Source organism: Engraulis encrasicolus, chromosome 14, assembly GCF_034702125.1.
Source record: "Engraulis encrasicolus isolate BLACKSEA-1 chromosome 14, IST_EnEncr_1.0, whole genome shotgun sequence".
NCBI classification, from domain to species: Eukaryota; Metazoa; Chordata; class Actinopteri; order Clupeiformes; family Engraulidae; genus Engraulis; species Engraulis encrasicolus.
This window is the reverse complement of record NC_085870.1, coordinates 3391571-3416459: the sequence shown is the minus strand read 5'-3', so window position 1 is coordinate 3416459 and position 24889 is coordinate 3391571. Positions and strand designations below refer to the sequence as shown.

At 43.8% G+C, this 24889-nt stretch overlaps 1 protein-coding gene across 1 annotated transcript in view; it reads right to left on the bottom strand.

The window, feature by feature from the left end:
- Positions 1-3773: 3773 nt before the first annotated feature.
- ripor3 (RIPOR family member 3) overlaps positions 3774-24889 on the bottom strand; it is a 96109-nt gene continuing 74993 nt past the window's right edge. The window contains exons 15-24 of the mRNA XM_063214796.1: positions 23641-23934; positions 20269-20417; positions 17192-17372; positions 15509-15638; positions 14080-14241; positions 12783-12941; positions 11238-11440; positions 8524-8607; positions 4558-4648; positions 3774-4169 (exon numbers count right to left, since the gene is read on the bottom strand). Of these exons, the coding sequence (XP_063070866.1) occupies positions 4069-4169; positions 4558-4648; positions 8524-8607; positions 11238-11440; positions 12783-12941; positions 14080-14241; positions 15509-15638; positions 17192-17372; positions 20269-20417; positions 23641-23934 (1554 nt within the window). The 3' untranslated portion in view covers positions 3774-4068. The remainder of the gene's footprint in view (positions 4170-4557; positions 4649-8523; positions 8608-11237; positions 11441-12782; positions 12942-14079; positions 14242-15508; positions 15639-17191; positions 17373-20268; positions 20418-23640; positions 23935-24889) is intronic.

Here is a 24889-nt window from a genome sequence, read left to right as displayed (position 1 = left end):
AATATTGCTTTTTCATGATTAATATTTATTCCCATCAACTTAAACTTCAAATGCACATTGGAATTTATACCAAATGTGAGGGGTAGTCTTGAAACTGCAGTGTATTGCCTAATATGAGTCATGCACGACTGCTGTGGGCATCTTAAAGGACCAGTTCTGCCAATTTCAATATGCTGTTCTATTTCTCACGCTACCCCTGACTTGTTAGTACCCGGTGAATGCTGCATTTTGTTTTGGCTCAGGCCTTTCCGAGATCTGAGCTATTCTAATGGGGGAAGATTTCACTTACATTAGAACAATTCTTAACATAGGCCTGCTCCAAATATTTTCCCAAAAGGTTTGCTAGTTGTCTGCTAATTGCATGGATGTTATTGGGAATAAATCAATGTTTTTTCTGACGTAAAACAAAGGCTGAAGGGGGAAAAAAAAGCCAGGTAGGCCTACTGACAAGTCCTGAGTATGTAGTCTGAGCATTACAACTGCAAGTGTAACGGAGGCTAACTAGCACAGAGTTGGCGTGGAACGTTGGTAAACCTCCCTCCGATAGCTTCATACAGTCTCGTGCCGTTGGGCCGAGAGACTAGTCTCTTGGCCCAGCGGTATCGTACTGTGTCTCCCATTGCCGAACCGTTGTAGTTGACGAGGTCGCACGTTCGATCCCCGAGGGGGGTGAACAGGTGCAAGATGACCTCCGTCACAGTGGTGCCGTGACCCGGATGGGAGTGAGGTTTAAGGGGGAGAGTGTAACGGAGGCTAACTAGCACAGAGTTGGCGTGGAACGTTGGTAAACCTCCCTCCGATAGCTTCATACAGTCTCGTGCCGTTGGGCCGAGAGACTAGTCTCTTGGCCCAGCGGTATCGTACTGTGTCTCCCATTGCCGAACCGTTGTAGTTGACGAGGTCGCACTTTCGATCCCCGAGGGGGGTGAACAGGTGCAAGATGACCTCCGTCACACATGTTGAAATTGGCTGAACTTATCCTTTAATATTTTTCCTTTAGGCTTTGACACGTTTGCTGGAGATAAAGGGAATCTTGCAAGTTAGGCTTTTAAGTTTCTGTCTTATCTTGGTAGGGTGACTTAAACCCAGGGGACAAGATGGAGACTTAAATATTGAAATTCAACGACGGCCTGCCGTCTCATCTTTGGTTTGCTGCGCAAGAGAATCTGATTTGAAAGCCTAATGATTTACACTAGGTCTCTGAGATGTCGTCAAACTATGATCTGAGGTTTTCAGTGGTATTGTGTGGTCACAGAACTTTGAAGCAAATTTATTGAGAAAAACCTTTAGAGTTGAACAAGATGGCTTACAATTCATCTCAACCCTTAAGACGTGAATCAATGTCAGTGTTTTTTCTTTTCTTTTTTCTTTGAAACAAACCAAAAATGATACCGACATCAAATTATGACAATTATATACATTTATTCAGTTGTTTACATGTGCTATTAATAATAGGGGTGAACTTTAAAGGCTTTATTTACAAATATTTCCCTTGAACAGTTTAATAATGTACAAACAAGGAATCTGGTAATGCACAAATGTAATCCTAACTTAAAAATTCATTCAACACCATTAAGGATGACACATGTGACACATAGTACCTTAATGATAACTTATACCCTCTCTCATCACATGCCGTGTTCCTTAACTTCAAGTCAACTGCGAAAACTATGGCAGAGTACATGTGATGCAAGTCAGTTGTTCTGAAAGTGAGGGTCAGCGGTACATTGCTAGGGGGTGTCTGGAGAAGTTCATGAATGGAATAGACCGGAATGATACAGCAGAGTGTTTTTCTTTTTGGCTCATCTCTGACATTTTAGACATTCGTGGTGCAAATTTAGACTACATGTGTACCTCCTCAATAGCACTGCACTTCCGGGGTCAGCTCTATGTTCCCACGGCACATTGGTCCCACGGCACATTGGTCCCACAGCCCAACCCTAGTAACAGAGAACGTAAAGAGAACGTTTGACTTTTGGTTCTCTAAAGGTTGGGGTTATTACCAAACCAAAATCTACCACTTAGAAACGTTCCCTTTGGTTACAGTAAAAACCAAGCAGCCATTGGTTCTGGTTCGGTTCTGGATACGTTTCGGATACGTCATTTTTGGTTCTGTTTCGGTTCTCACTGGGTTGCCAGGAAAGTTTAATTTAAGTTCCCAGAACGATATATGTATGGTTCCCATTCCATTCCCTCGCCGTTCTTTCACCGTACCTTAATTGCTTTTCATGTTTGTTCCCTCATCGTTCCCATATGGTTCCCATAACCTTGATGGTTACATTATAGGTCTGGTCACGTCTGGTTCCCTAGACGTGCTCCTGATGTTCCCCCAACTTTGTTTATACTGTGTTGTTCAGAGCATAAGCAATGATGATTAAATCATATACGTCTACATATTAGTAACAGTATTTCCTCCAGATTTAATCATGTACACAATCTATTTTGTTTTTATTCCATTTCATTCATTTAACTCGACTTGGTTGGGTTGATCTAAGGTTTGGCTGTGCACACAACATCACAAAAAAGATGTGGTGAGTGAAAGAAATAGCTTGAGAACTTGTTACACCTTTGCCGGTAACAAGCAGGCCCCTCACAACCAATCTGTCCATCAGCGCCTGGCCAAACCTAATTACTTAGGGCTGGTATATCATGACTCAATTGCTTGCACCTGGAAAACTCCTAATCAATCTGGTCACATGGTACTCTTGAGCCTGTATATAAACCTGGACTGTCAGAGTGCTTTAGTTATTTGCCTGCCTGCCTGCCTGCTGGCTGGTCAGCATGGCACAGCATAGCGCTTGTTTACCTGCTTTGCAAGCAAGCTATTAGCGCTTTTGGCTTATGGCATTTGTTAGCTACATCTTGTGCCTTGCTTTGTGAGCTCAGTAACAACATATGTTACATTGCTTGCTCCATTGTGCACTTGATGTAGATAGTATAGTTATCTTTTAACTTCATTAAAGAAAACATTTGGTATTAATCTCCACTAGATTGTGTTCATACATGCTCAGCTGATATTTCTCTCACATTGTGATACAGTGAGGCATAGACTGATATATAAAATATAGACACCATACATGTTTTCAGCTACTTTAAACATTAATTTAAGAGAGCAGTGTGCCAAACTGATGCCAGGCGCAGGGTGTTTCAGTCATGGTGGAGGATGGGAGGTGCTTAAGTACCATGATCAGGGTACCTCAACTATGGTGAGAGATAGTGGGGCAGGACCAAAACACATTCACAATAATAAACAAGGTTGGGGGAACATCAGGAGCATGTCTAAGGAGCCAAATATGCAACCAACAAGGTTAAGGGAACCATATGGGAACGGCAAGGGAACAAACATGACATGAACAGGAATAAAGTGAGGGTGAGAGAACAATAAGGGAACGGAATGGGAACTACACATATAACATTCTAGGAACGAAAATTAAACTTTCCTGCCAACCAAGTGAGAACGGAAAAATAACCAAACATGACTCTCTGGGGACGTACCCAGAACTAAACTGGAACCAAGGGCTTGTGTTCCAGGAACCTTCGTAGAACTAAAAATTGTTAGTAGGGACATGGCTACAGCTTATTCCTGCTGCTCCATGTTCCCACAGTTTTAAGAAATTATTCAAATATAAGGCCTATGCTGTACAACTCCATGTTCCCAAATTTCTAAGAGAACCAATAGGCCTAAAAATAATGTTTAAAATCTTAGTGATGTGGGACCAATGGGCTGTGGGACCAATGGGCTGAGGGAACATACTGTAGACACGCTCCTGCACTTCCAACTACCGTGCCATATTGCCTTCAGTGTGCCCACCAAAGGCTACTGACTTCCTCTGCCTGCCACACTGCACCCCGTGTCTTTCCAAAACCCACTGGTTTCATCTTTCTTACATTGCTTTCCAATCTGTTCTTTCTGTGGAGAATTTCTCAGCAGTATGCATACAACACACTGCCACACACACACACACAGAGCACTGGCATAAATGCACAACATATTCTCTTGGCTCAAGACTTGGCTCCTTCATATTAATCCCCATCACACATTACACATTACACACACCCTTGTCCCTCCTACAATATTGTAATTTCTGTCTCCAAATTCTTGTAAACGTCCTCCTGCATCTCCGAACAAATCCTCTCCATCCGCTGAAAGGCGGCATACCCCTTCTTCCCTGCAGAGTGGAGAAAGAGCATGTAAACCATATTGGATTTAACTGGTTAGTATAGCAGGTTGTTGTGATATGGATTACTTTATATCACGATATACATTTTCAGTTATTCACTTTATTTGCTCTTTATTTTTTCATATTGCAAAACAACCTTTCTTTGAAATTGATCTTTTTCTTCTTATCTTTACAGTTACATTAACTTATAGTGTTTATTGTGACGACATGAAATGTAATTCAATGATATTCAATTGTATACAATTGAGAAAATTACTATCACGATATACATGATATAGGAGAAAGGTCACGATATACACTTTTTTTTCACGATAACGATTTATATCGTCATATTGCCCGGCCCTACATTGACATAATGGAAAGGGTCAAAGGTTACCAAAAGATAAAACGGTCTCTTTGGCTGCGTTCCGTAGATCCTCATCAGTCAGCCGCCAAAGATCAGCCACCTGTTCTGCACTCTCAGTTGCCTAGGAAACGCACATCGCAGTCAGTAAGGCAATACCTGAGTCTTTCTAAGGTTGTTATAGTCAACAGATTATTGGTTTCCTAAAAGGTGACTGGGACATCTGAAATGGTATCAAACATCAGAAACATACAAAACAGGTTCTGAAGCAGCTAGATCTGTTATATAGTGCAGCAATGTTTCTATGGCTCTCGCATAAACTGAAAAAGCAAGGAGAGAGAAGAGAGGTGATGACAGCGTGTTGACAGAGAGAGTGATATGGTCTGTTACGTTGCACCCCCCTCACTTTTGTTCAAATAAACATCACTAAAATTGAAATAAATCAATTTGAAATAAAATATTATAGACCTCTTGGCTCATTAATGCTTATTATATTTCATTGTAGCTTCAGCTGTACTTATCAAGCCTCAACTCCACTATCGTCCTTGGCATTGTTCAACAACGTTTATGACAAAATCTGGTGCATGTGGGGGGTTGGGGGGTCGGACATAAAAAAAAAAAGAAATTGAAAAAAAAAATGGAAATAAAAAAAATCCGACCGGACGATGACCAAACCTGACGACCAACCGGAACCAAACTTTTATTTTTCTTAGGCCTTATTGTATGTGGGTAAGACGCAATTCCTGAAAATCTTGGTTTTCAGTCTGCAGGCTTCCAAAACGACTTGTGGATGGCAGGTGAAAGTCATGCCACCTCATAGATTTGCACTGTAGATTGCCAAATCCTTATTTCCAGTCATTTTGGCTAAAGTAACTAAAAGTAATGCAAAAGTAGTGTAATGCCTTACTTTAAAAAAAAAAGTAATGTTGTAATGTAAGGCATTACTTTTAAATGACAGTAACATGTAATAAGTAGTGCATTACAGTTTTTGAGTAACTTTCCCAACAGTGCCCATGTGTCATACTCAGGGCTGCTGACAGCTTGTGGTCAAGTAGGTTTTTATTGTCAATTTCTTTACATGCACTGGTCATACAAAGAATTTGAAATTACATTTCTTGCTTTCCCATACAGACATAGACTAATTAAGGTAAGGACATAGACAGTATAGACATAGACAGTACTTATACATGGACTTAAGACAGTATGGACATAGACAGTGCTCATACAGACATTTAAAGTGCAAGACTGGACAACAGAAGACTTGTAGAGGACATACATTAAGAGGTATTTGTTGTGTTTTTGTGCTTTTCCTAAAAAAAGTCCTTTATAGCGTTCTGACATGGTAATAGTAGCATTTTGAAGAAAATAAATATAAAAAGGTCTGTCAAGTACACCAGCAGCAGTGTGTGTGTGTGTGTGTGTGTGTGTGTGTGTGTGTGTGTGTGTGTGTGTGTGTGGTGTGTGTGTGTGTGTGTGTGTGTGTGTGTGTGTGTGTGTTTAGTGCAGGTAGAAGGTGCGGTGTGCGTCTTGTGTGTGTGTTCGTGTGTCTGTGTGTGTGTGTGTGTGTGTGTGTGCATGTGTGTGTGTGTGTGTGTGTGTGTGTGTGTGTGTCAGTGTGTGTATGTTGGGTTTAGTGCAGAAAGTGCAGTGTGCTTGTGTGTGTGTGTGTGTGTGTGTGTGTGTGTGTGCATGTTTTGAGGTAGTGCAGGTTGAAAGTTCAGTCACAAGTATAGTAGTGCAGGTGGAATGTTCAGTCGCAGATATGGTGGTGGGGGATGGGGAGGGGGGGTTGTCAGTGGCCTTGCTGGCTAGAGGCTGACAGTGGGGGGAGGGGGGGGGTTGTCAGTGGCCTTGCTGGCTAGAGGCTGACAGTGGAGGGAGAGTGGGTTGAGTGTTCAGCATCTTGATCGCTTGGTGCATTGTGCTGCTCGCCAGCCGGGTGGTACGGGAACGGAGGGCAGGAGGCTGAACAGTTTGTGTGCAGGGTGGCTTGTGTCTTTGATGATCATCAGTGCTTTCCGGGTGAGGCGTGTGGTGTAAATGTCCTGCAGGGAGGGGAGTGGTACTCCAATGATCTTCTTCGCTGTGTTTCACAACACGCTGGAGTGTCTTCCTGTTTTTCTCCGTGCAGCTTCCTCCCCACACTGTGATGCAGTTGGACACGACGCTCTCTATGGTTCCTCTGTAGAATGTTGTCATGATGGAGGGTGTAGCACTTGCCTTCTTTAGTTTGCGCAGGAAGTAGAGACGCTGATGGGCCTTCTTCGCCAGTGATGTAGTGTTGGTGGTCCAAGAGAGGTCGTCGCTGATGTGCACTCCAAGGAACTTGGTGCTGCTCACTCTCTCCACAGCATCGCCGTCGATGGTCAGTGGCGGCAGTTGTTTTTGGACCCTTTGGAAGTTGACAACAATCTCATTGGTCTTGTTGACATTCAGCAGGAGGTTGTTGTCTTTGCACCATCTGGCCAGCAGGTCTACTTCTTCTCTGTAGTGAGTCTCATCGCCCTTGGTGATGAGGCCCACCAGTGTTGTATCATCCGCAAACTTCACTAGATGGTTAGTGCTGTGGGTCGTTGTGCAGTCGTGTGTCAGCAGCGTGAACAGCAGGGGGGCTGAGAACACAGCCTTGCGGAGCCCCCGTGCTCAGGGTCAGGGTGCTCGAGGTGTTGTTCCCTACCCGTACTGCTTGTGGTCTTTGCATCAGGAAGTCCAGCAGCCAGTTGCAGAGGGAGGTGCTGAAACCTAGTTTGTCCAGTTTTCTGATGAGTTGTTGTGGTATTATGGTATTGAATGCTGAACTGAAGTCAATGAACAGCATTCTCACATATGAGTCTTTATTGTCCAAGTGGGTGAGGGCTGGATGGAGGGCAGAGCAAATTGCATCCTCCGTGGATCGCTTGGCTCGGTATGCGAACTGGTAGGGGTCTAGGGTGGGGGGTAGGGTGGCTTTGATGTGTGACAGGACTAGCCGTTCGAAGCACTTCATGATTATGGGCGTCAGTGCTACAGGACGGTAGTCATTGAAGCATGATGGTGATGATTTCTTCGGCACAGGTATGATGGTAGCAGCTTTGAAAAGTGGGCCCAGGACAAAGTCACTTGAAAGGCCCCCTACCCAATACATACAATGTAATAGGGATCCAATTTTGGGCCCCCTATCTCCTTGGGCCCAGAACAACATACCCCTTTGCCCCCCCTTGTTGGCGGCTAGTATGGTCATACTGTAGACTAGAGTGTATGTAGTGTTGACTGCCGTAGCTAATGTATAGGAATGTAGATGGCAGAGAGAGATAAACATGCATACTGTGCATACCCTAAGTAGTATGCGTGCCGGAATTCATGTAACCTTATCTTCTCATACTAAGTCCCATTTTCACATTAACATTCTCAGTGAGCAGCACTGTAGAAAAGTAGCCTACAGTCTTTGTCCTGTCAGACCAGTCGCACACATCTTTTTCTTTCTTTCCTTTGCCCTTTCTGCCTTTCACTCTTTATTTGTTTCACTCTTTCTGCTGTTCTTTCACTCAATTCTTCCTTTCTTTCACTGTTCCACTCATTCTTTCCTTTGCTGTTCACATTGCCCATCTTAGTTTGCCTCTAAAGTAAATTAATGTTGTTCACAGAGATTTGAGGTGGCTATAACACTGGCTTAGATTTGAGGTGACTATAACCATGGCTTAGATTTGAGGTGACTATAACCATGGCTTAGATTTGAGGTGACTATAACATTGGCTTAGATTTGAGGTGGCTATAAAACCATGGCTTAGATTTGAGGTGGCTATAACAGTGGCTTAGATTTGAGGAGGCTGTTACAGTGGCTTAGATTTGAGGTGGCTATAAAACCATGGCTTAGATTTGAGGTGGCTATAACCACGGCTTAGATTTGAGGTGACTATAACAGTGGCTTAGTTGAGCATGAGACTCCCACGGCTGGTCTAAGATTCCTGATCATCCCTGAGCCAAAACACCATTGAGCTCCTCTCAGCCACCGCTACTTACCTTAAGACACTTGAGAGCCAGGCAGGCCGCCCTCTGCACTCGTATGTCACTGTCCTTCAAGACCTCCGTGTAGTACACCAGGGCCTAGAACAAAGCACCAAAAAGATCAATACAATACCAATTACCAGGACAACTAAGCACAGATAAAATACTAGCGTGCAGTGCTGCAGTGTTGTATCTGTATTAGAGATGCACCGGATCCTGATTTTTAGGATCCTGCCGGATACCGGATCCACTGCTTAAGATCCTGCCGGATCCGGAACCGGATACCGGATCCTACGAAAGGGTTGAAACACATAGCCTACTCACACACGTGGGCCCTTTTTATCACGTTGGCTCAAACTATTTTGACTAAAATGCCTCGGCTACCGGATCCTCGATCCTGGAACCGGATCCGGATAGTCTGAAAAACCCCTATTATCCTGCCGGATCTGGAACTGGATCTTGGATCCTGTACATCTCTAATCTGTATACCTGGTTGACTGGTATCAAAACAGTAACAAAAATTGCATCGACAGTGTGTCCCTTTCTACATTAAGAGCCGGTGTTTGCATCATAGTAATACACCACTATGACAGTACAAAGGGCCATTAGTAATATATTAGGCCTACGACTTGGTCATTGCCATTCTCATAGGCGTGCACAGAGAGGGACGCAGGGTGGTGCTAAAGCACCTGCCCCTTTGCCCTCCAGAACAAAAAGTGCCATGTTTGACAGTTATTTCTTGTTGTTTTATCCCCCAGTGTATTGTGGTCTTTGTTGACAGTGTTTCCCATACATTGAGGAAACTATGGCGGCCCGCCATAGTTTAAATTTGGCCGCCATAGTTTCCGAAAATGTAAAAAACGATTTCCGTTTTTGTTAAAAACGATTTGAATTACGATTTCCTTCGCATTTTCCTCCTGGAGTGAATACATCATATACAGAAAACTACAAGTGCTTGAAAGACAGAGGGATCAAAAGCCTAGTCAAGTTGTTGTAGTTAACTTGGGTTTGGGAGCAATAAAAAAACATTCAGAGAAGGGACAGTTGGGATGAGTTTACTAGCACTCCCCAGGCTTTGCTTTACAGTTGTAATGAGTTAGGTGACAGGCCTTCATTGACACGGCAGAGGAGACATCGGGCTGTATATAGAAATTAATGTGAATATAGACATAAATGTGTAATATGTTGTGCAGCCATTTTAATGGGAGGAATTTTGAAAAACTGGCCAGCACCCCTCATGTAGAATATGTACGCCTGTGTGTGTGGGGAAAAGGCATAGCCTACCCTATTAGACCCTTTTTGTCTATGCGTTAATAATTTCACAGTACTCTTAAATTCTTATCTCTGCTCCTATTTTGTTTTATTTTTTTTTTCATTACATAGACCCCTGCATGAGGGATGAATGAAACTGTTGTAAACAGAAATGATTCACTGATTCATTTTTTTTTTTTTAAATCCCAGCTACCCCCATAGTTTCCAAAATTTCTGTGGGAAACACTGGTTGACATAATCATCTACAAAGGCTTGACGATGAAAAGTGTGTGATGATAATATACACGTATAGCCTCGTAAGGCAGGCGGAAGCTCCACATGGTAATAAGGTTCCATAAGGTTTGACTTATCGGAAATAGAGGAGTTGTTATTTTCTTCAGAAACTTTAAAAGGGAAAATAATAATAAAGTATATTTTTTCAACCTTGTGACAAAAGAAGGCCCATCATCATTTGAGGGGTTGAGAGAGATATGGGAGAATGATATAGGGAAAATATGTAAGGGTTAACGTTCGGCGAGAAGGTCGCTACCGTGGAATAGCAGCACGACAGAGAGAATCTTTAGACCCCGACGCGGAGCCTATTTAATGTGAAGTCTGTTATAGTTTTTAATGTCAAAAGATTGTTGCTGCGCAAAACAAAACAGTGCCGTTGTGGAACACCGCTAGGTAGCCAGGACAACAGGTGTTGTCTATCACAGCTGCTGATTAGAGTCTTGTTGAAAAGTCGCTTTAGCAGTGAAAAGTCTTGTTGCCATTGACAGCGGTCTGTTATAGACCAACCCGTCCGTTATCGAAAAATAACAGACGTGCGAACGTTGGGGAGCCCCGTTGAAATGAATGGAGCATTCGACCGATGACGTCGCACCATATAATATTTGATGATAATACATGGTTAAATATTTGTAATAATATTCATTTCCCCTTCACTAGTAATAAAATTAAAGAATCAAATTTCAAATTTATCTACAAAACCTACTTAACCCCTTCAAAAATGCAGGGAAATAATTGTAAGGGACTTGGAGGCTGTACAAACAAAAGACAGAGAAAGCGTGTTTGAGTGTCCTTTGAAATAAAAAGATTTAACAAAAAGAAGTTCCACATGCCCCCCAGCACCTGCCCCCCAACATGTCTGTGCACACCAGTGGCAGGGCTGGACTGGTCATCTGGCATACAGGGCATTTTTTGATCCCAGTCCAGCCAAATTTATAACGTGGGCTGTGTCTTACTGAGCTGAAGGTAAAAGGGGAAACTTTTTAAAGTTGAGCAGAGTGGCAGACACATATTACAGATGGACAGGGCCGGATTAAGATGGCCTGGGGCCCCTAGGCTACAGGTTGTGGTAGCCCCCCCACACACCCCCTCCCCCTCCCGTAGAAAAACAAAATCACAACAAAATGACATAAACAGAGTCATAAATTAAGCTATAAATTTCAAGCTATAATAAAAAATCAAGTCACCTTGGCCCTTAGTGGTTTAACGGCCGCCAGTCTGGTGAGGCATGAGGATGCGGCGTGCGCCACCTTGTGGTTGGCGTCCGTCTGCAGCGTGGCCAGCAGCCGCAGGGTGCTGCCCAGTGGCAACAGCTCACCGACTCGACGACCACGAACCTTCTTCAACGCACGACGCCTCTTAGGGCTCTCCAGGGAAGACTGCAGGTACACTAGCCAGGAGGAAGAAGAGGAAGAAGGAGAAGAGGAAGAGGAGGAAGAAGATGAAGATGAAGAGGAAGAGGAGGAAGAAGAAGAAAAAGATGATGATGATGATGATGATGATGATGATGATGATGATGATGATGATGATGATGATCATGAAAACAGCTCAAAGTGCCTAGCATAGCCTGGGTGCACCTATACAGTCTGAGGCAATCAGTCAGACCAACCTGCATTTTTAAAAAAACATTTATTTCAAGATCAAGATTATATTTATTTGTCCGCAGGAAATTTGTCTTTGACAATCATAAATCTTCTTTTGTGTATTTACAGTGACAGGATAATGTGTATAAGATATCCATAAAAAAGGTTAATGTGTAAATAAAATGAAATAGAAATGTATAAGAATATAACATGGAGATGATGATGATGCACTGCAGTGGACTACCACAGCAATTGAAGAAAAGTCATACCAGGTCAAGTGAATTATACGCTTCATAAACTGTTTCCCACTCACATTTTTATGGATATATCAGAGAACATTACGGAGCTCAACCCTTGTGATTAGAGAACAGAGATTATCATTATAAATTGATAATTAGCTTTTTCATTGCCCTCTTAAAAAGCAGCTCAGTAGTTCATTTAATTGTAGATGACCCCATTACCTTAGGGGCTTGGAGTATCTTGTTGTTTTCACATTTGTTTTTAGGGCTTGTTATGCCTTCATTCTGGACAGGACAGTAGAGAAGATTACAGGAAATCAGTGGGAGAGAGATGGGTGGGGGTGGGGGGGTCCTCTAGCAGGATTCGAACCTTGGCCCCCGGTATATGCCAAGGCGCCTTATACCTCTTTTCGACTGTCGGTTTTCTGGTAGGTCTACAGCTCGACACAACCCGACTCGGCTGCCACCTTTTGCTTTACGATTGAGCTGTGTTGTGCCTATTCGAAAAGAAAAAAGTGGCGGCCGAGTTGGGCTGTGTCGAGCTGTAGCAGGCCTACCAGAAAAACGCCAGTGCATGCAAAAGAGGCATTAGTCACCTGAGCCACAGCAACCCCCTGTACTGCAGTACCTTCTTTTATATATATATATATATATATATATATATATATATATATATATATATATATATATATATATATATATATATATATATATATATATTTTAGGGGCTTTTATGCCTTTATTTGACAGGACAGTCGAAGATGGTGACAGGAAGCTAATGGGACAGAGAGACAGGGGAAGATCGGGAAATGACCCCGGCCGTACTCGAACCGGGGTCCCCGTGGGTGGGCATGCAAGCCCAAATGTGGGGGGGCTTAGCACGCTGCACCACAGCACCCCCCAGTAGTACCTTCTTTTGAGAGGCGAGAGATGTGTTCTCCAAAGTCTGTGATGGCCCATCTGCTGAGGTAAGAGAAGAACTGGAAGACGGTGACGCGGTCTGCACTGCACAGGACGGTGGGCAGCATCCTACAGCAGGACTGGATCTGCAGCAACAGCTGCACAAACACTGCGGAGTGGACAACCAGAAACTCAATTAGCAAACACTGCCGACGGGACAACCAGAAACTCAATTAGCAAACAGGGGACGGGACAACCAGAAACTCAATTAGCAAACAGGGGACGGGACAACCAGAAACTCAATTAGCAAACACTGGGGAGTGGACAACCAGAAAGTCAATTAGCAAACACTGCGGAATGGACAACCAGACACTCAATTAGCAAACACTGCGGAGTGGACAACCAGACACTCAATTAGCAAACACTGCGGACGGGACAACCAGACACTCAATTAGCAAACACTGCGGACGGGACGGGACAACCAGGAAGTCAATTAGCCTTGGAGTCTTTCTTCTCATCAGTATTCACACCTCCATGTTGCAAAATGACGTAAGCGCCATTTTTGGACTTGTGCATTTCATTATTGGAAATTATTCTTATTGTTATTAATAAAGGTGTCCTGTCATCTAGGTGTGAATTCTTGCTATTCACTGCTGTGGTTGTGCCAGCCTGATATCTGCTTTTGAAAACATCAAATGGTCTTACAGGGTTACCTGCATCTGACTGTCCTAGAGGGTTACCTGCGTCTGACTGTCCTAGAGGGTTACCTGCGTCTGACTGTCCGGGCTGCTTGGCCTAGGGCAGGGTTTCCCAAACTGGGGTGCGTGCAACCCTGGGGGTGCGCGGCCTGCCATAAGGGGGTGCGTGAGCTAAATAGAGCAATGGTGGATATGTGAGTTTTTATCCAGCATTAATGAACATGAAGTAGTCTTTAATTGTATGGTGCATCTGAAGTGTAGTTTAACTCCTAGACTGTTGGAAAATAGGATTCCCCAAAACAACTGTGCATAATGTGCAGTGACTCATACTTCAGCACAGCAAAATATTTGCTTAGGGGATGCGCGAACCACATTGAAATCTACAAGGGGGTGCGCAGGGGGAAAATTTTGGGAACCGCTGGCCTAGATGGTTACCTGTGTCTGACTGTCCTAGAGGGTTACCTGCGTCTGATTGGCCTAGAGGGTTACCTGTGTCTGATTGGCCGGGCTGCTTTGCCTTGAGGGTTACCTGCGTCTGATTGGCCGGGCTGCTTGGCCTTGAGGGTTACCTGCGTCTGATTGGCCAGGCTGCTTGGCCTTGAGGGTTACCTGCGTCTGATTGGCCAGGCTGCTTGGCCTTGACCTTGTGGATGAACCTCTTCCTGAGGCTCTTGGAGAAGGCGTCGGCCGGGCAACAGAAGGGCGCCTCGCGGCCGCAACACTCCTCCCACAGCGCCCGCAGGCTGCGATGCTTCGTTGAGGCCGGGACGACTAGCGGAGAACACACACACACACACACGTGCAGACACACACACGAGTGCACGCACACAGACATGCATATGTGCCAAAAATCACAGTCACACAGACATACACACAAACACAAACACACACACACACACACACACACACACACACACACACACACACACACACACACACACACACACACACACACACACACACACACACACACACACACACACATGCACACAGAGGGAGAGAGAGAGGGAGAGAGAGAGGAGCTCAGAAATAGAGATAAACTGCATGACAGGTGAGAATATATTGGTTTGACATCAACATCACACCTCTGCATGGTGATAACACAGTTGAGCTGAAAGAAGACTGGAAGCCTGTCTGAGTTTTATATAGACGAGTTGTCTTGGCTGAGTTCAACTGTCTGGAAATTAGTGGTGTCAACAATGATCGATTCGGCGATCCAATCCAATGCGGGGCATGGGCGATCCAGGATGGATGCGGCAAGTTCCAGGATCGATGCGGCAATTGCGTTGCTCAGTATCTGACTACTTGTATTGCCTCATCATGACTGATGAAACATTTGCTTTGCTTTCAGTAGAAATGTAATGCATTGCAATGCATTGTAGAATTGAATCGGATAGAATCGAATTGAATTGAATCGCTACCTCCCGAATCGTGATCGAATCGGATCGTGAGGGCAGTGCCAATCCACACCACTACTGGAAATGCAGAATTTATACCAAGGAGGACTCCATTGAGAATACAGCCAATTTGTGGGCAAAGAGTGTTTTTCCTATGTTGGTGCTGTTCTGTGGAAAAGGTTACCTGGCCCACTTGAAGAAATTAGTAGTTTAAACCGTTTCAAGACACTATGTGTCAGGTAATTTCCAGAATAATTTTAACTTTATTTATTTATTTTAAGATACTCTATTTTCTTCTATGTGTTCTGTATGAATGTGATTATGAATATGTATATGTGGGTATGTATGTATGTGAGTATGTTTAAGGACGCCATTTTATGCCTTAGCCTGCTACCTCATAAGGGACCACAATGGAAATAAGTCTTCGCCGGACTTTTTTGTGTATATCCCTGTCTATTTTATTCTTTGTATTGTATGGTTGCTGTTGCTATACAATTTTTTTTTACATCTAATAGACTAAATAAAATCAATCAATTAATCAATCAATCAATCAATCTTGAGTGGCCCGGACTGGTAACGTTATTGTGAAATGCGGCAAATGGTTTTGCTCCATAATCAAACTCATACTCAAATCCACTCACTGTCTTGTAGTGAGAAGTCGTCTGCTCCGCCCAGGGCCAGCTTGCCCATCTTGTCCAGCACCTCCAGTTGCCGTGACAGCTCCTCCGCAATCTCCCTCAGCACCAGCTCAGAGTCAGAGCCCCTTAGTGCCTGCACACACAAGACAAGACAAGGGCCTTGATCTTACAGGTGGTAGCCAGGGCTGTAGCCAAACATTTTCAAATACAGAGGTCAAATACTGTGCTGTACTGCATACTGTACATTTAGAATGCTTCAAACACTTCAGTCAAACTCTTAAAGGGACACTGTGCAGGAAATGGTCAAAAAAGGTACTGCAACTATGCTGCTCATTGAAATTGTGTTGGCTATAACAAAATTTGATATTTACATGAAAGTTTACTAAGTAATAAACAAATATTTTCTAGTATGGTCCAAGTAGAGTCATTTTCACAGCTAAAAATGGCTATTTTTGGAAATTCAAAATGGCGGACCATGGAGAAGATCCCCCTTTTCATGTATGAAAAGTGCAATTTTTCCAGTCATAATGAATACTTAGAATTTGATGCTGGTGGTAAGTATTCATGAAAAAGGTAACATTAGTGAATGGGCAGCATGAATTCTGGAAATAAACAACTAAAAATCTCACACAGTGTCCCTTTAAGTTTGTTTTCATGAATCACTGCCTTGAGGATAAATGGGGTGAATTCATCATTGTTGATCATATATCGATTTTCATCATAGATCAATTTTACATTATACTGAAAACTGAAAAAAAACAGAGGACATGACCTCTGTGTCCTAAATGGCAGTTACGGCAATGGTAGTAGCCCTTTCATACAGATACGGGATTCCCCAGTGATTCTTCTATCACTATTTGCTGAAAAAGCTTACCTACATGAACTCTACAACATCAACACCCCACCCCACCCCTCCCGGCCACACACACACACACACACACACACACACACACACACACACACACACACACACACACACACACACACACACACACACACACACACACACACACACACACACACACACACACACACACACTGATCATCCCCATCAGCCCTGATCTTGGTGTTAAAACCCCTGCACCCCTGCACCCAGCTCCCACCAGCAGCCCCTCTCCTCTCCTCTCCACAAAACGCAACCAGAACCAGATGACTGAAACATCTGTTTGCCAGTGAGACACGGACACCAACACATCAACTTGTCTGCCATTTAAGCGGAATTGATGTTCAATATCCGTGACAAGGTATGTACTGTAGGTGCTAAAAAATTTCCGCGTTCTGGTGAATATAAAAATGATGCATTATATTACACAGACGCTCTGCCATGCCGCCATGTGCTTGGAATTTTTTTGAAAGAGAGAGAGAGAGAGGGGGAGAGAGAGAGAGAGAGAGGGGGAGAGAGAGAAGGAATGAAAGAGAGAGAGGGGGCTATAAAGAAACAGAAAGAAAAGGAAAGTGCCATACAGCAATAGAAAGAGAGAGAGAACGAGAGAGAGAGAGAGAGAGAGAGAGAGAGAGAGAGACAGACAGACAGACAGACAGAGAGACAGAAAGACACAAACATGGAAATACACGGTATATATGAGGGGGAGAGGGTGAGAGGCAAAGAAAAAAAGAAAGAGAGAGAGAGAGAGAGATAAAAAGGAGAGAGACAGAAGAAGAAGAGTGAGAGTAAAGTAAAGTCACCCTGAGTAGTACTGCGGTGATGGCCAGGTGTGTCTCCAGGCTCTGGTCTAGAGCGTAGCTCCCGGTGCTCAGTGGGGCTCCGGCTCTGCTCTCGGGCTCCGTGTGCGGGGGTGGGGGTGGGGGGCCTTCCTGCGGCAGCAGCCCCAGGCTACGCAGCGTCGTCTCCTTAAACGAACTGATCCTGCCGAGGACGGGAGAGTGGGACACATTGTTTTCCAGGGTTTTAATTTAAGAGTTTTAAAGGGACACTGTGTGAGATTTTTAGTTGTTTATTTCCAGAATTCATGCTGCCCATTCACTAATGTTACCTTTTTCATGAATACTTAGCACCACCATCAAAGGTATTCATTATGACTGGGAAAATTGCACTTTTCATACATGAAAAGGGGGATCTTCTCCATGGTCCGCCATTTTGAATTTCCAAAAATAGCCATTTTTAGCTGCAAAAATGACTGTACTTGGGCCATACTAGAAAATATTAGTTTATTACTTAGTGAACTTTCATGAAAAGATCAAATTTGGCAATAGGCAGCCCAGTTTCAATGAACAGCATAGTTGCAGCACCTTTTTTGACCATTTCCTGCACAGTGTACCTTTAAGAGTTTTAATGAGTGCAGGCTGACTTGCCTCACTATGGTCTCTCTGTGTGTTTGGCCCTGCAGGGTGCTGTACTAGTGGTGCTATGCCAAGCAATGGGCTCTTTATATCAAATCCTTCAAAAGTCATTGCCTATTTTCACACACACACACACACAAACGCGCGCAAGCACGCACACACACACACACACACGCGCGCGCGCGCACGCACACACACACACACACACACACACACACACACACACACACACACACACACACACACACACACACACACACACACACACACACACACACACACACACACACACACACACACACTCTTGTCTATGTCTACACACTGTATAACATTGTTGTTTTTTTGTTCTCCATTCCGATGTTCAAATGGACATTGGAATATATAATGACTTGTTTGTGTGAGCACGTCGGGCCAAATAAAGTTGATTTGCATTCTTTCGTCTGCTATGATAATCTAAACAATGTGCTTCAGCGCAGGTAGCAGCCAAATGTTCTTGACGGGACCTTGACAAGAGTGGATGGTTTCACAAATGCATTGAATTCTACTGCCACAAGAGGGCAGTGCTGTTCTTGTTGCAGCTCTCCTGATCATCCTAACTGTAAACAACTCGTCTTGCCCTCAGAGAATCCACATTGCTTTGGCATGACTGCTCACATGGAAATGAAAACACAAAGAGTGTTTTATAGTACTGCTGTCTTTCACCCAGATCTATGAAAATAGGAGTTCATGAGGTCAAACAGAGCAGAGTGTCTCAGATTTCTCTCTGCCCTTGTTGCACTCTCTTTGCGCCATGTCTGCGAGCACATGACACAACCTGAATTGTAATGCTGTAAAACAGTTGGGAAATCAGTCAGGTCACCGTAGCGTGCTGTCATCGACTAATAAACATATTGTGCACTGGGGGGTATGAGTCTGTCTGACTACAAATCTATTTATACAACATGATGCTGACATCATATCTTCCAGTAATAATGTGTTTGGTTCGGTAAAGCCTGCTGGGCGGCGCCCATACAGCCTGTAACGCTGCATAGGAATCTATTCTAGCCCCTGGGTCAATAAACACCAGTCAGCTTGTTTGCGTGCCAAAACAGACCAATCATAATCAGTTCTCATTAGATAAGCGCCTCCTCCCATATTTGTACGTCCCAAATGTTGAGGAAATGTTTGTTTCTTGCTTGTCATTTCAAAGTATGTTTTCTGTAACACTTGACTTTATGGTGTCTTTTTTAGTGTACCTGCCTTTATGAAACATGATCTACTGTAGGCCTCCTGTACCTAATCCTAACCCCATGGTACATGCTGGTGGTACATTTTTTTTGAAGTGGGTACACTCAGGGCTCGAGTTGTAGGGGGATGAGGGGGGATGCCATCCCCCCAACAATGAAAATGGTCAAAAATCATCCCCCTCTATAACAGGCCTCTCTTCTTCACATACTGTGTTAAAATTGCACTTTTTAACAACTACATTTTCAAAATTTTCTCGGGGGAGAAACCCCAGAACCCCCAATAATCGCAATCGATCTCTGACCATCCCCCCTGCTTTGATTTTACAATTCGACCACTGGTTATACTGTATATATTTGTGCTATTGTAAATAATGGATCAATCAATTTTAAGTGGGTATACTGAAATCCCTGAAATTTTGAAGTGGGGATGTACTCCGTATACCTGCGTTCTACGTAGACCGTACACCACTACCTAACCCTATGGTACATGCTCTCAGTGCCCAAGACAAATTTTTCTCTTGAAGAGACAATAAAGGCTCATCTTGTCTTATCTCATCTTACAGTATCTGACAGTGCACTGCAATAATGTTCCATGTTTTAATATACAGTAGGTTGCTACACTGTGCCTATTGAATGTAACAGGGGCAGTAAAATAAAGCCTAACCCAGGGGGGTCTCCAATTATTTTTCTCCAAAGGGCCACATTATGTAGAGCAAGTGAGGCTGCGGGCCAAACCAATGCCCCAACCCAATGAGAATCAAGTTAGATGTCTGGACAGATAATATATTTTCGCTTTTCCATTTCCCCTTGTTGTCAATGTGATATGACCCACTGAAGTTTTAGTGATCGGAAATCACACACATTTATGTTTTCATTTCTTCTGACCTCATGGAGGGCCCAACTGTTTGCCATGCCCGAGCCGGATTTGGCCCGCGGGCCTTTGTTTGGAGACCAAGGGTCTAACCTATGTTTCCGAAGCCCAGGCATATTAGTGTGAAAGTGTGAAACTCATGTTTATGTGCTAATGTCATAGTTTTGGGTAGGGTGCGCACATCCAAAAACACTTGTTGCAGGTGCCAGACAAAAAACTCAGGTCTGCACACTGCCGATCAGCTCCAAAAATAAACTTTATTATTTAAAAAGCAACGTTTCGATCACGCCTGATGAAGATCCAGCGTGATCGAAACTTTGCTTTTTAAATAATAAAGTTTTTCTGTGCTAATGTCAGCCACCCACCCTGTGTCCCGGAGGCGAACGCTGCCCATGCAGGAGATGCTGTCCTCTACACTGAAGTCCGTGGACAGGAAGTCAAAGCTGCCCAGCACTTCCTCTTCCTCCACCGCCAGCGTCTCAGTGGACGAGGTCTTGAACACGCCCAGGTCCCTCTGTGGAGTTACACACGCAGGATGAAACAAATGGGTAATACTTTATTTTAGGGATACATCTATAAGCACTAATACATACAATGTTAATGCCTGCATAAGTAACTTGTAAGGCATGTACTAAGCAAACGCTAAGGCCTACTAGGTCCTTACTAAGGTTAAATTGATAATAAATCCCTTATTGTGCATGAACAAGACATTTGCGAATACATGCCTAACAAATATTTGATTTTTCTTTGTACATGCCTTATACAGGCACATTGTATGTATTAGTGCTAATAGATGTATCCCTAAAATAAAGTGTTACCAAAAAATGGAATGAATGTGTGTAAAAGAGGGAAAAAAAGAAACAAATAATGCACAACAGTACAAAAACATAATAAAAAATATGTTTAACGAAAGGATGAGAAGGCTCAAGAATTGTTTACATTTTTCGGACTGTGGAATCTCAAAGCTGAGAGGAACTCGTGAGTCTACACTCATGTGTTGTGCCAGACAATCGCTTGAGACTACAAGCGCTACAAGACAATGTTTGTAGTTTCAACAAATAAACTTACAAGCAAACTCAACAAACACTTCACTCAGTACAGGAATGAATGGTCAACATACAAAACACATAAGCCTACTATAAATCATCTGTAAGCCACATCGCTTTTTTTTTGTTTTCCTTTTCCCCCATACCAGTCATACTGCATTTATGACATGCACCAGATGGATGTCACATGGCGTTTAAACAATTATCTCAGCCGCAAAATATGCGATACATCTGGTCCACTTTACTCACACGACTGGTCCTACTCTTTGTATATGACCGTACACATACCAGTCACCCGGTTCAAAGATTGAGAAAATACAGGCAGAAAAGGGCAGGAGGTTGGGGGGGGGGGGTCCAGAAGGAGACACAACCATGTCATCAGCAGTACTGATCTTACCTTGACAGGTAGAGAATTTACCGTATCAGGGCTTGACACTGGCACCTGCTAACCGGCCAAATGCTGGTAAAACTTGGCTGTGGCTGGTAACAATTTCAGTGTCACTAGCCAATTTAAAACTGAAGTGTTGCTCATTGGGCCTAAGAAAAAACGTGCAAAACTCCACTCAAGCCTAGGTGACCTAAGCATACACATTAAAGATAAGGTTACTAGCCTAGGTGTGGTCATAGACTCGGATTTGAGCTTTGAGCCTCACATCAACAAGATAACAAAATCTGCTTTTTTCCATCTTAGAAATGTCAACAAAGTGCGCGGCTTGGCCCCCCGACAAGACGCTGAGAAACTTATTCATGCCTTTGTCACCAGTAGGATAGACTACTGCAATGCTCTTTTCTCTGGTCTCCCAAAAAAATTAATTGACAAATTGCAACTCATTCAAAATTCTGCGGCAAGAATCCTAACAAGAACCAGAATGAGAGAGCACATCTCTCCTGTCTTGGCAGACCTGCACTGGTTACCTGTCTCATACAGAATCGACTTTAAGATTCTGCTCACAGTATTTAAAGCATTAAATGGACTTGCCCCTAGCTATATCTCAGACATGCTCTCTTTTTATGCCCCTGCTCGAGCTCTCAGGTCCACTGATGCCAAGCTGCTAAGGACCCCCACCCCCCCGCAGAAGAAGATCGGCGACGCCGCGTTTGCCTGCTATGCGCCCAAGAGATGGAACACCCTCCCCATCGAGATCCGATCAGCCACCTCCGTCGACTCCTTTAAGAAGCAGCTGAAGACCCACCTCTTCATCCTTGCCAACTCCTAGCTGCCAAGACGTTATAGTGTCCCAGCCGCCGCAGCGCCCTTACTACTCGCAATCCAGCCCTGGCAGGGGGCTCCCCTAGGTGGCCGCTGGTCTCTGCCTGAGGTTTCTTCCTGACTACAGGGGGTCTTTTTTCTCAGACCTCACTGAGCTTTTTTTCCCCCTCACAAACTATGATTCAAGCGAAAGGGAGTTTTTCCTCACCCCTGATGCCACCAGGGGCCGCACCTGAGCGCCCAATCTCTGTGTGACTATCTATGACTTATGATAGGCCCAGCCACTATGGACCTTACACATCTAAGAATCCTGGTCCTAACCTACGTTGACCTTATGACTCTACATTCTCTGTCTATCTCTTCTTCCTCTGCCTTCCTGCTTTTTCTGCCTCTCCTCTATACCTCTCCTTTTAAATCTATCTCTCCTCTCCTTTTAAATCTATCTCTAACAATGGTTTTTCCCATTTGTTAAGCACTTTGAGTTACATGCCTTGTATGACACAGTGCTATACAAATACAATTATTATTATTATTATTATTATTTGGCAGGTAGCTCATTCTATGATATGACATACCATAATAGCGTATATTCTGCACTTTGCCCCTTGTGTATCAATTGTTTGTATCTAAATTCAAGAAAAAGCTCAGTTACTCAGCTTCTATTTGCTTGTTTTATTTCCATGTTGAAACCCATGCACTCATCTTCTTGCTTTAAGCACCTCATCTTCTGAGGTTAGATGTACAGCATCATGATGGCTATTGACTCAGGAAAACCACTAGCCACAGTGGCCGGCAAGCGAAAAAGTTAATGTCAAGCCCTGTACCGTATGCATGTCAGATGTGCAATGTTTGACCTTGACAGATAGTGAATGTACCGTATGCATGTAGATGTGTAGTGTTGGACATTTATAAGCTTGATGATTTGTGCGTTTGTGTGTTATGTGTATGCTTTTCCTGCAGATGGGCCTGTCGACGGGGGCCGATACTCATGAACGGCGTGACGTTTTCCATGTGCGTTACGCCCATTTGTGGGGGAAAACAACCCATGCAAGTCAATTGGTGATGTTGGGGTTTAATAAGCGAAAGATACGGACCTGTAGACTAGCGTTGTTCACGCGCAACATGCCGAAAACGTGTCGTGTTGCCGGCTGTTCAAATAATAGAGCCAAACAGCTGTGGCAGAAGTATGGACTGTGTTCATTTAGACAAGCCGATGTAGCATGTAAGTTGATGAGACATTCGGTTTGTTTTCACCTATAAAGGGGCGTAACGCACATTTACGAGCAAAGTACCCGGATGGCCGTTCATGAGTATTCACTCTTTGCTGAAAGAGCTCAACTAAGACTTGGTCATGAACATTTTTTGAAAATAATGGCTATAATACGTGTACATAGAAGCTGTGCACACGCGTGTGTTTTCCTTCAAGATCAATGTAATGTCTCTCCTCTCCTCTCCTCTCCGGTACATGGTACTCCACTTACTTTCAAGACGGTGTTCAAATGCTGGACTTGCTTCCCCAGGACTGTCAGCTGGCTCTCTGTGTGCGTGCGTCCTCCTTTCTCTTTCTCCTCCCCCAGGGCCGTCTCCAGGGCAGCCAGGAGGGTGCTGATCCGCTGGGCCACGGCTCTCCTCTGGGCTGGGCTGGGCTCCGCAGCCTTCAGGTCTTGGGCGTTGGGATCAGATTCTGGTACCGGTACTGTGTGGGGCTCCTCAGGGGTCATCGTCACAGGACCCACTGTCACAGGAGCCTGCTGCTGCAGATGCTGCTGCTCCGACTGTAAAAGAAGTAGACATACTGAATTCCAACGGTAACACTTTACAATAATGTCCTATTCACAGCTTTATAAACACTTTATTAACATTTAATAATCATTAACATTTAGCAAAGCATTTACAAGTGTTTGTAAATGAGTAATAACCGATGACTGCACAGTGGAGTGGGAATCGACTTCTACTGTGTGAGTTTTATGTGGCTTCATGCCCTCTGTTCTTTGGAGGAGAAACTTACAGGACCACTGCGACTGCGCTGTGTCTGCTGTGTTAGCATAGTATTTCTTGCCCATTTATAAACATTTGTAAACATTTTGTTGATAATTAGTTCATTATTTAGAAAGCTGTGAATAGGACGTTATTGTAAAGTGTTTCCTTCCAACAATGAAAATTGTTGAGAGAGAGAGAGAGAGAGAGAGAGAGAGAGAGAGAGAGAGAGAGAGAGAGAGAGAGAGAGAGAGAGAGAGAGAGAGTTGTTTGGGCTCACATGCAACTGTTAAATATCTTCGTTGTAAAATGCAAAAATGAATAGCTAGAATGACAAAACAGAGCAAATAAAGAACTAGAATAAAAGCCCCCTAATATCTCCCCCCCCCCTTTAGGAGACCTTCTGTTAGTAGACCTTTGGAGTGTTGAGGTTGAGAATAAATGGAGTCCTCTTGGCACTGTAGATGGTGGTAGCGCTTATCTCATGCGAGCCGTCACCAAATGCCACAGAAAGAGAAGAAGAAGGAGGGGGGGCAACACTAGCCTGGTCCTGACCATAATACTACCATTTCCATTTCGTATTCATGGTTTGATCTGACGCGATTGCAGGAAGCAGGAAGGACATTTTCAGAAAAATCAGGATTTAACTTATAAGTTGTTGAACAAATGTGTCTGACGTCTACCTATGGCGATGTAGGACCACTTTAACAGACATGTCTGACAGAACTACCAACCGTAGGATAAAATTACAAT